We start from the raw sequence: 10,363 nt of genomic DNA, 5'->3' as shown, positions 1-10,363 counted from the left end.
GAATCGCCCTCTTCTAGTTCAGACCCCCTTCTAGTTCAGACTCTCTTCTAGTTCAGACTCTCTTCTAGTTCCGAATTTCACACAGTTCAGACTCTCTTCCAGTTTCGGAATTCCTACCATTCAGTTCTATTGCGTCTTCAATCGAGTTCAGTTCAATCATTTTCTCGCGTTTTCGGACTCTGTTTCATTTACGGATTATTCACGGGATACAGGTCGTATTGCACCTTACCATTTCTACTATTTCATCATATTCACATATTATTTGGTCCCAAATTGTTAATCGAGCTTGCTCGTAGATTATTATCACATATTTACAGATATTATTCGTGGCTATTCTGTTGCACGAGGTTACTCTTAAACCATTACGATTATGTTGTTCATACGAGCTTGCTCGCATTATCCTTCAGTTTATAATTCTTATTTTTGTGCTATTTCGTTCATACGAGCTCGCTCGCATTATCTTTCATATTACAATTGCTATTTCTGCGCTATTGTGTTCATACGAGCTCGCTCGCATTATCTTTCATATTACAATTGCTATTTCTGCGCTATTTCGTTCATACGAGCTTGCTCGCATTATCTTTTATATTACAATTGCTATTTTTGTGCTATTTTGTTCATACGAGCTTGCTCGCATTATCCTTCAGTTTATAATTCTTATTTTTGTGCTATTTTGTTCATACGAGCTCGCTCGCATTATCTTTCATATTACAATTACTATTTCTGCGCTATTGTGTTCATACGAGCTCGCTCGCATTATCTTTTATATTACAATTGCTATTTTTGTGCTATTTTGTTTGTACGAGCTCGCTCGCAAACCACTACTCTGTATCTATTCGGGTTCATTATACCTTGTTTGTTTAAACCTATTATTTCGCAGCTTTATTCAGCAACATCCTGCTCCCCGATATCTTCCACTTCTAAAGTGTCGTTCCCAGTGACCGGTTAAAGTGATCGCGAAAGTGAGTGTCCGCGTGGTGTTTCATCGGGTTGTTCGGCTCCGACCTGTTCCGCAAATTCCTTAGACTTCCTACGTCCGTTCTTCTAACCCTAAAATTGGTGTTTCAATCGTGTACGTCTGAGCCCAGAGGGTGCTCGGTAACGAGAGAACACTAATTCCCTTCGATCGAAATCTCCTGTCACAAATCGAGCAAACCCACGCGTTCGGACGAGTTGCACACACCCGCATAGTGACACTTCGACCACTGGGAACCATCACTACTACCGCGACGCGTGTTAGTTCTACGCGGTGTTCACGACGGACGACGTCCGTCTCGGTTCGCATTTATCCTCGTCTCCGCCCTTTTAACAACAAACACCGGTATCGGGTCCCTGATCAGACGTGGACGTTACGCGCCACGTGGATCTAAGATCGTCTTAATAAACTACTCGGTTACGTCCCCGTCCGGCCCGCTCCATTCCGTCGGATCATTTCCGACCCGGGACGTAACAATATATATATCGTATTTCATAATGTTACATTAGCGGTTACCGTTACGGTTTTATAACTATTGTTTTTTGTTTTTGCAGTTTGGTTCACTGCTCTGTTCCGTTATTTCGATATTTCTTACACACTGTACCACAAATCCGTACGCGTAACTATTTGCAGAATTTTAGCATTATTTAAAGTTAAAGGTTATAGTATGGTAGGTCGTTTAATTCGTTTCGACACCACCAATAATATTATATAGTCAGAAATATACAGTAACATTAAAAAAATTGACGTGATTCCCATTTCTATAAAAAATTGGTACCTTAATCTCCCTATTTTTCCCATATTCTGCCAAGTTTCAGGTTTAATTAAAAAAAAATTTAATCACTCAATCTCATTTCTATCGAATGTTCGTTGATTTTGAATCGAGTTTGGTCGAAAGTTCACACCGTGGGGCGGCGCGGCGCAAGCGACATTGCGTCGCGTGATAAAGGTGAGCGCATACTAGATGGTCGCGGGAAGGCCGCGGGAAGGCCAAAGCCGCCGATGGACGCCCAAAGCCGCCGATGGACGTCCACGCGGGAAGAAATCTCTAGCGGGCCGACGGCTCCACAGCAGAGAGCAGGGCTCCCTGAAAGAAAGGTCCCTTTCCCTAAAAGAGGTGGGGAGCCCACGGAGACCTTTTTTTCTGCCACGCACAGCAGATAGCCCTGCTCCCTTGCCGCATGGACGTCCATCGGCGGCTTTGGGCGTCCATCGGCGGCTTTGGCCTTCCCGTGGCCTTCCTGCGACCATCTAGTATGCGCTCACCTTAACACGTTTCTGATCTGTACAGAGGGAAAGTATCGGCGTCACCTATACGACCCTATACGAACAGTATAGGGCGACATAATTATATTGACGTCATAACACGTCTGGAGGAACGAAGTGGTTAATTTTCCCCCTAGCCACACAGTTTATGAGAAACATGACTTTGAAAAAGAAACATAATTTCCACCTTTCAGCAAATATTTTGATACTATTATAAAAGATATAGAATTTTTCTTTGTAGCAAAAGATTCTGTAGACTTTCCCGGATACAAGATGTTTAAACAATCGTTAAAAATGGAGAGACACCACTTTTGCAAACGGGACCGGGCAATTATCGGCCGTATAAAGCAATTGTTTGGTTAACTGCCGCAGGCAGAAAGAGCAGCGAACGTGTGGAATGGGGCGCGTCACAGAACTAGCTATAAAACAATTGTTTGGTTCGCTGCCGCAGGTAGAGAAAAAGCAATAAACATCCATTATTTTTCGCTAGCAAGACCGGGCCTTTTTCCGTTTTCAAGTGGCATCTGCAAAGCACGTGTGCTTACCGTTGCTGTTTAGGAGTTGTTCGGCCCTATCTGGAACCGCACAACTTACAATTACTAAACGAGAAAACGAACCGTGGCAGATATAACGTTAAGATATAACGTTCTCAAGACAAACTGTTTAGGATTAAGCACATAGAAAATAAGGTAGTTTAAGATATCGATGTCGAGCTATACGGCCCTCAGCCGACCCCCCGCGTTACCCGTACCTCGGATTCGCGTCCTGCGAATCCGATGTACACAACGCCCGTGTTTTGGCGATTCCCGGTACCGCGTTCGTGATGCGCGATCACGTGACTCCCGAGAACGACCGTTAATCGCTCGCATTACCAGCTCAAGAGAATCGTTCTAACCGCCATCCGATCTACTTGCTTGCTATCGCGCCCACTTCTTGTAAAGTTTCGTCCAGCCAGTCTGGATACATGTTAATATCGACTTGACTGCGCGCCCGCTCTAGTTCACGCGATTCGAGCCAAATAAATCACGGTTTGTTAACAACGTGCGACGTCTCTCTATATCATTTTCCTTCGTCGACCTCTTCCCGCTCACGCTTACCACATCCTTCCCCAATCCGGACTCCCTTCTGTGTTTGTACCCGATCCTTTCGTCTTCCATACAGTCCACTCCTAAACCTAAATTAGTCCCGGGTTCCCAAACATATTGGTCCTTCGAGCCGGATTCAGTGAAACTCGTGAATACGTAACGTGAGCACGTTTTGACGAAGAAAAGATGGCCGCCAAATTTGAAGACGTGATGTTGGAGCAGGAAGCCGCCATGAGATCTCTCGTTCGTGTCCTTCCCAATGTGAAGAAGATGGGACAAAACAACTTCACCGTGGCCAAACTCCAACAACGCATGGAGTTCCTGAAGGATGCCTATGCCCAATGTCGGGAAATTGATCGGCGCCTCCAAGCCTTTCGACGACTCGAAGGAGCCGAAAAGGTCGCCTATTTCAAAGACGAGCAGTTCAGCCTCTGCGAGGATGAGTACCACGTAGCCGCGGATTTCATTGCCGACCACATCGACAAGCTGCAAAAGTCCGGTCCAGCCTCGTCGGCTCCAACGATGCCTGCCGCAGCCCAGTCACGCAGCGATCTTCCCCGCATCGGCCTACCTACGTTCTCCGGAGAACCCACCAAGTGGGAAAGTTTCCGAGATAAGTTCACGTCCCTTATCATTAATGATGAATCGTTGTCCGACGTTAAACGACTTCATCATCTTAATTCGTGCGTGAAAGGCGAAGCGGAAAACCTAATCTGTAACCTCCCGGTTACGGACGCCAATTTTAAGATCGCGTGGGATACATTAGTTCAGCGTTTCGATAATAAACGCGATTTAATTCAAGAGCATTTGAAAACGCTCTATTCTCTTCCGCACGCTTCGGACGCGAGCGAGCTCAGATCCCTTCGAGATAACGCCCACAAAACGCTTCAAGCTTTACGGAATTTAGAACGCCCTGTCGATACGTGGGACGATATGATCGTGTATTTGTTAGTATCGCGATTAGATAGATCATCTCGCAAGGCGTGGGAATTAAAGTTGGGCGAATCCACCGAATATCCGACATATGCCGAGCTCGATAATTTCATCGCGACGCGAATTCGCGCGCTCGGCGCTCTCCAGTCGATTCCAAAACAATCGAAGCGAGTTGTTCAAACTCACGTCGCGACCTCCAACCGTTTGTCGCGTCCTCGTGACGCGCCCTTGGTGTGTTCGTTATGCAAAACCGAACATCTCTTAAACGCGTGTCCGCTGTTCAAATCGAAAACAACGTCGCAACGGTTTGACTTCGTCAAAGGTGAGCGCCGTTGTCTCAACTGTCTGAGTCAAAAACATAGCGTCAACGCGTGCCCAAGCAAGTATGCCTGTCAAAAGTGCGGACGCCGACATCATACGCTCTTGCACTTTGACTCAACGCCCAACCGTTCCGACGTGCATGATCCATCATCATCGCCTGCTTCTCCTCCGTCGACGAGTAATCAGGTTGCATTGCATGTATCGTCGCACACCGCGTTCGCTACCCCCCGTATTTTGCTTGCTACGGCATGGGTCATTGTGACCTCCGTCGCCGGTCGGCGTGAATGCGTGCGAGCGTTGTTAGACCAAGGTTCCGCCACCACCTTGATGACGGAATCGCTAGCGCAACGATTACGCGTACCTCGTCGCCGCGTCTCCGTCGCCATTACCGGCATAGGAAACCGCGAGATCAATGCACGACACGCGGCAACAATCGAGATCGCATCAAGGCGCGGAACCGGGCCGACTCTATCAACCACTGCGTTGATTTTAACGTCATTAACGCGCTACGTCCCTGAGCGAAGTGACCAGTCGATCTCGTGGCATCATACGCGCGACCTTGATCTTGCTGACGAAAATCCGACGAGTTCCGATCCCATCGACCTTATTATAGGAGCGGATCTATACGGTTTTATATTAGTGGAAGGACTCCGCGCTGGATCCATGTACGAGCCAATCGCGCAAAATTCGATATTCGGTTGGTTTTTGTCCGGACCCGTCGGCTCGACCAAGTCCACGTCCTATCCAGTCGTCCCGATCTATCATTGCTCCCCGTCCGATCCGCTTGATCTCGACCTTCGTCGTTTCTGGGAGATTGAGGAGATACCGACTACTTCACATTTCACAGACGAAGAGCAAGAATGCGAACATCACTTTCGCACCACACATAAACGTGATTCGTCCGGTCGTTATGTGGTCCGTTTACCCTTCAAAAGGAACCCTCCAATCGACCTCGGGCACTCTTATCGCATTGCAGAACGAATGCTCTCCAAACTGGAACTTCGACTGCAACCAAAACCGAAACTCTATGCCGAGTACGATGACTTCTTACGCGAGTACCTACAGCTTGGGCATATGCGTAAGCTCCCTCCGTCGAGTATCGACGCCCCCCACGCCGTGTATATTCCGCATCACGCGGTGATACGCGATAGCAGCGCAACAACACACCTTCGTGTTGTATTTAATGCGTCCAGCCTCACTAGCAACGGAACTTCGTTGAATGACCATTTGTTGATCGGACCCAAGCTCCAAACCGATCTTCCGACCATAATTCTTCGGTGCCGACAATATCGGTACGTATTAACGTCCGATATCACAAAAATGTACCGCCAAATACTGGTGGATCCACAAGACGTTGACTATCAGCGTATCTTGTGGCGGTCGTCTCCGTCGGAGCCCATTGGTCACTATCAGCTGCTGACCGTGACATACGGTACAGCTCCGGCCCCCTTTCTCGCTCTTCGAGTCCTACAACAACTTATAGAGGACGAAGGGTCCCGATTCCCCTTAGCCACGCGCGTTCTTCAACACCACCTCTACGTTGATGATTGTGTCTTTGGAGCGTTCGAGGAATCGACATTAATCGAGACTCGTAATCAATTGATTGCACTGCTCAGCAAGGCACATTTCCGTCTGCATAAGTGGACAAGCAATGCTTCGCATTTGCTTGCTGATATTAGTCCTCATGATCATGGAATAGTCCAGGAGAAAATCTTGCAGTCCGATGACACTGTCAAGGTCCTTGGTGTCGCGTGGAGTCCCGAAGTCGACGCATTCCGCGTCAAAGTCACGCTTCCGTCTGATGCCGCGTGCACCAAACGAGCGGTCCTGTCAAACATTGCTCGCCTTTTCGACCCATTAGGATGGGTCACTCCCACTACAGTGTATGCAAAAATACTCATGCAACAGCTGTGGGTGCAGAAATGCAGTTGGGACTCCCCACTTCCTCCGGTCCTTCTCGAACGCTGGGAGAGATACCGTTTAGAATTGCCAGTGCTGAATTCGCTCTCAATTTCTCGCTGGACGCACCAGGATGTAAACATCAGCTCCTGTCAATTGCATGGCTTCGCGGATGCGTCCACATTAGCGTATGCTGCTGCAGTGTATCTGCGCCTCGTGACTTCTTCCGGTCAAATCGTCATCTCGCTACTCGCCGCCAAATCGAAAGTAGCTCCAGTCAAACCATTGACGGTTCCACGGCTCGAACTTTCGGCCGCCCTTCTCCTTACTCATCTCGTCGTCTTCATTCGACAATCACTGCACGAGCTGCCGGAAAACGTCCCGTGTTATTGCTGGACGGACTCGACTATCACCCTTTGTTGGCTTCGACAACCCGCGTCAAAATGGAAAACGTTTGTCGCAAATCGAGTGGCCCAAATCAATTCCATCCTACCCGATGCCATTTGGCGCCACGTACCGTCTGAGGAAAATCCCGCAGACTGCGCATCTCGCGGCCTGCTTCCGTCCCAACTACTGGCTCATGACCTTTGGTGGACAGGCCCATCGTGGCTGAAACTCTCAACCGACCATTGGCCTTGCAATATTCCCGAGGCTCCGTCTGGCACATTCACCGAGGAACGTCCGACCATTTCGGTCAATCTTTGCCCGGCTCGTACGCCATGGGAGCTCCGTGATCGCTTCTCGTCTTGGCCAAAATTGTTGAAAGTTACTGCGTACATTTTTCGATTCGTAGCCCGAATTCGAAAACAGCCCGGAGTGAACTTCGTAAGTCCAGCCCTCAATGCGTCGGAAGTCCAACTCGCGAAAGCCTTCTGGCTCCGACAAATGCAGCAAGAGCTCTTTCCTGAAGAGCTGCAAGCGCTTCGTCACCATCGCCCTCTCAATAAAAGGAGCAGTATCCTCTCCCTTAATCCATATGTAGACGAGGACAACCTAATTCGAGTTGGCGGGCGCCTTAAAAACGCCAAATTGTCGGAACGAGCAAAACATCCGATTATACTGAAATCCCATCCCTTATTGACGCTAATAATTGTTCACGCGCATCTGCGAGCTCTCCATGCTGGATCGCAGCTGACACTGAGCATTCTCCGCCAAGAATATTGGATGTTGCGAGCGCGTCCCACCGTCCGAAACGTTCTGCATAAATGCGTTAAGTGTGCACGCGAAAAGGCTGCACCGCAAAGTGCATTGATGGGAGAATTACCGGACTTTCGAGTTACGCGTTCGGCTCGAGCGTTTGTACATTGCGGTCTCGATTATGCAGGTCCGATTCAAACTCGTACGTCACCCGGCCGCGGTCAACGTTCTCGCAAATCGTATATTGCGCTATTTATTTGTATGGTCGTAAAGGCAGTTCATTTAGAACTCGTAAGTGACTATTCGACGGCTGCGTTCCTTGCAGCGTATAATCGTTTTTGCTCGCGCCGCGGCATTCCCAGTGCCCTTTATTCCGATAACGGCACAACGTTTAGGGGCGCCGATCGTGAGCTCGCGAGCGCGTTTCGTGCAGCAACTCGCGATCCCACGACGCTCAATCGATTAGCGCTCGATCGTGTCACGTGGCACTTCACTCAACCTTCCGCCCCTCATTTTGGAGGATTGTGGGAGGCCGGCGTGCGTAGCGTGAAGTACCACCTTAAACGAGTTGTTGGAGCCCACACACTCACTTTCGAAGAATTCGCGACATTGCTTTGCCAGGTCGAAGCTTGTCTGAATTCGCGTCCACTAGCTGCAGTATCGGAAAACTTCGACGACTATTGTGCTCTGACGCCTGGGCACTTTCTGATTGGGGCAGCCCTCACTGCTGTTCCTAATCCATCGTTGCTCGATTTAAACGAAGCACGTCTCTCGCGTTGGCAATTATGCCAACAAATGACGGAAAGTTTTTGGCGACGATGGTCGCAAGAGTATATGCAAGGTCTCCAACAACGCGTTAAGTGGCAAACCCAAAAGCCCAATATTGTTGTCGGGCAATTAGTTTTATTACTGCAGTCTAATCTCCCCCCGTGTAAATGGGAGCTCGGCCGCGTCATCGATTGTCATCCCGGCGATGATGGCATCGTGCGTGTTGTGACGGTGAAAACCGCGCAATCCCAATACAAGAGGCCCATCGTAAAATTGTGTATTTTGCCGATCGACCTTCCGTCCGAGCCGCCTTGTCCGCCGCGCGGCAAGGCGCGACCAGTTGATACCGTACCGTAGACCGTACCGAGGTTCAACGGTAAACAGATGCAATAGATGTATATAGTGTATATAATTAGATATAAGCAACGACGCATCTGTCTAGCCCGCGACTCGCGAGACACCCGTGTTTTGACAACAGCTGTGTACATACAGTCGATCTTGCCTCGCCGACCGTTCACGGCGGGCGGCAATCGATCTTTACGTTCTTTTCTTTGATTTCGGATTTCTCCAGAAATCCAAGGCGGGCGGTATGTTTAGGATTAAGCACATAGAAAATAAGGTAGTTTAAGATATCGATGTCGAGCTATACGGCCCTCAGCCGACCCCCCGCGTTACCCGTACCTCGGATTCGCGTCCTGCGAATCCGATGTACACAACGCCCGTGTTTTGGCGATTCCCGGTACCGCGTTCGTGATGCGCGATCACGTGACTCCCGAGAACGACCGTTAATCGCTCGCATTACCAGCTCAAGAGAATCGTTCTAACCGCCATCCGATCTACTTGCTTGCTATCGCGCCCACTTCTTGTAAAGTTTCGTCCAGCCAGTCTGGATACATGTTAATATCGACTTGACTGCGCGCCCGCTCTAGTTCACGCGATTCGAGCCAAATAAATCACGGTTTGTTAACAACGTGCGACGTCTCTCTATATCATTTTCCTTCGTCGACCTCTTCCCGCTCACGCTTACCACATCCTTCCCCAATCCGGACTCCCTTCTGTGTTTGTACCCGATCCTTTCGTCTTCCATACAGTCCACTCCTAAACCTAAATTAGTCCCGGGTTCCCAAACACAAACTCCGTACTGTTCGGTGGCGATCGACGATCGAAATCACCGATATCCGGAACCGCTCAGACGTGAGCGCGTGAGGAACACGATAAGGAGTTAACTTGAAGAAGGAGATGATTCTGAATGCACCTGGCGTGTTTCACAAAGAAAATTTGAACTTTATTTTATAACGATCTAGTTGCCAGAAGATCGCGAACCGTTACCGTGATAATCGTAATATGAGTGCGATGTACAACAGTGGATCGTGGTCGAAAGACGAATAATCGCGAAGACCGAAGAGAGCCTTTTTAAACGCTCTTCGAGCGACAGGCGGGGTCGCACGCGATTGGATCATAATCGATCGCATGATCCTCGAAGATGACTGTCCGAGATTCAAATTGAAGATGTTTACCGGTAACGAGTGTCGATAAACACACCGTGGCCTAGCGAAACGGTAACAATTGATCGCTGCTCGACTCTAAATATAGACCACAACAAAACAGATCGAACGTCGATCGACAGTCGGCGTAACGACTAATAAATCTTCAATTTGAATCCCGAACATACCGCCCGCCTCGAAATATTAGTTTCGAAACGCAATATACGCAAATGAAAGCGGCGGGGTGCGGCAGCGCAAAAAATTTAAAGGAAGAACTTAAACGATAAAAGGATTGCGTGTTACAATGCCGCGCACGCTAATCCCAGATCTGCGAAAACGGAATGCCGCCCGCCGTGGAACGGTGAACACCATACGAATGCGGGAGCCTTATATACATAAAAAAAATTCGACGACGCCGGAACGAAATTCAAAGGCCGCCCGCCTTGACGGAACTGGAACGCGAGATGCGCTGACGCGTGCGTGAAAGAGCGGCG

At 49.0% G+C, this 10,363-nt stretch overlaps 1 protein-coding gene across 1 annotated transcript; it reads left to right on the top strand.

Moving 5' to 3' along the window:
- Positions 1 to 3,513: 3,513 nt before the first annotated feature.
- LOC143219690 (uncharacterized) lies at positions 3,514 to 10,353 on the top strand. Its single transcript, XM_076445559.1, has 6 exons — positions 3,514 to 7,819; positions 7,943 to 8,652; positions 8,957 to 8,972; positions 9,044 to 9,169; positions 9,821 to 9,904; positions 10,196 to 10,353. Exons 1-6 carry the CDS (start codon positions 3,514 to 3,516, stop codon positions 10,351 to 10,353), a joined length of 5,400 nt encoding a protein of 1,799 aa, XP_076301674.1.
- The last annotated feature ends 10 nt before the right edge of the window (positions 10,354 to 10,363 follow it).

The sequence above is a fragment of the Lasioglossum baleicum genome, unplaced genomic scaffold (assembly GCF_051020765.1).
Source record: "Lasioglossum baleicum unplaced genomic scaffold, iyLasBale1 scaffold0059, whole genome shotgun sequence".
Classification (NCBI taxonomy): Eukaryota; Metazoa; Arthropoda; class Insecta; order Hymenoptera; family Halictidae; genus Lasioglossum; species Lasioglossum baleicum.
Note: the sequence above shows the minus strand (reverse complement) of the source record. Positions and strands in the feature narration are given on the sequence as shown.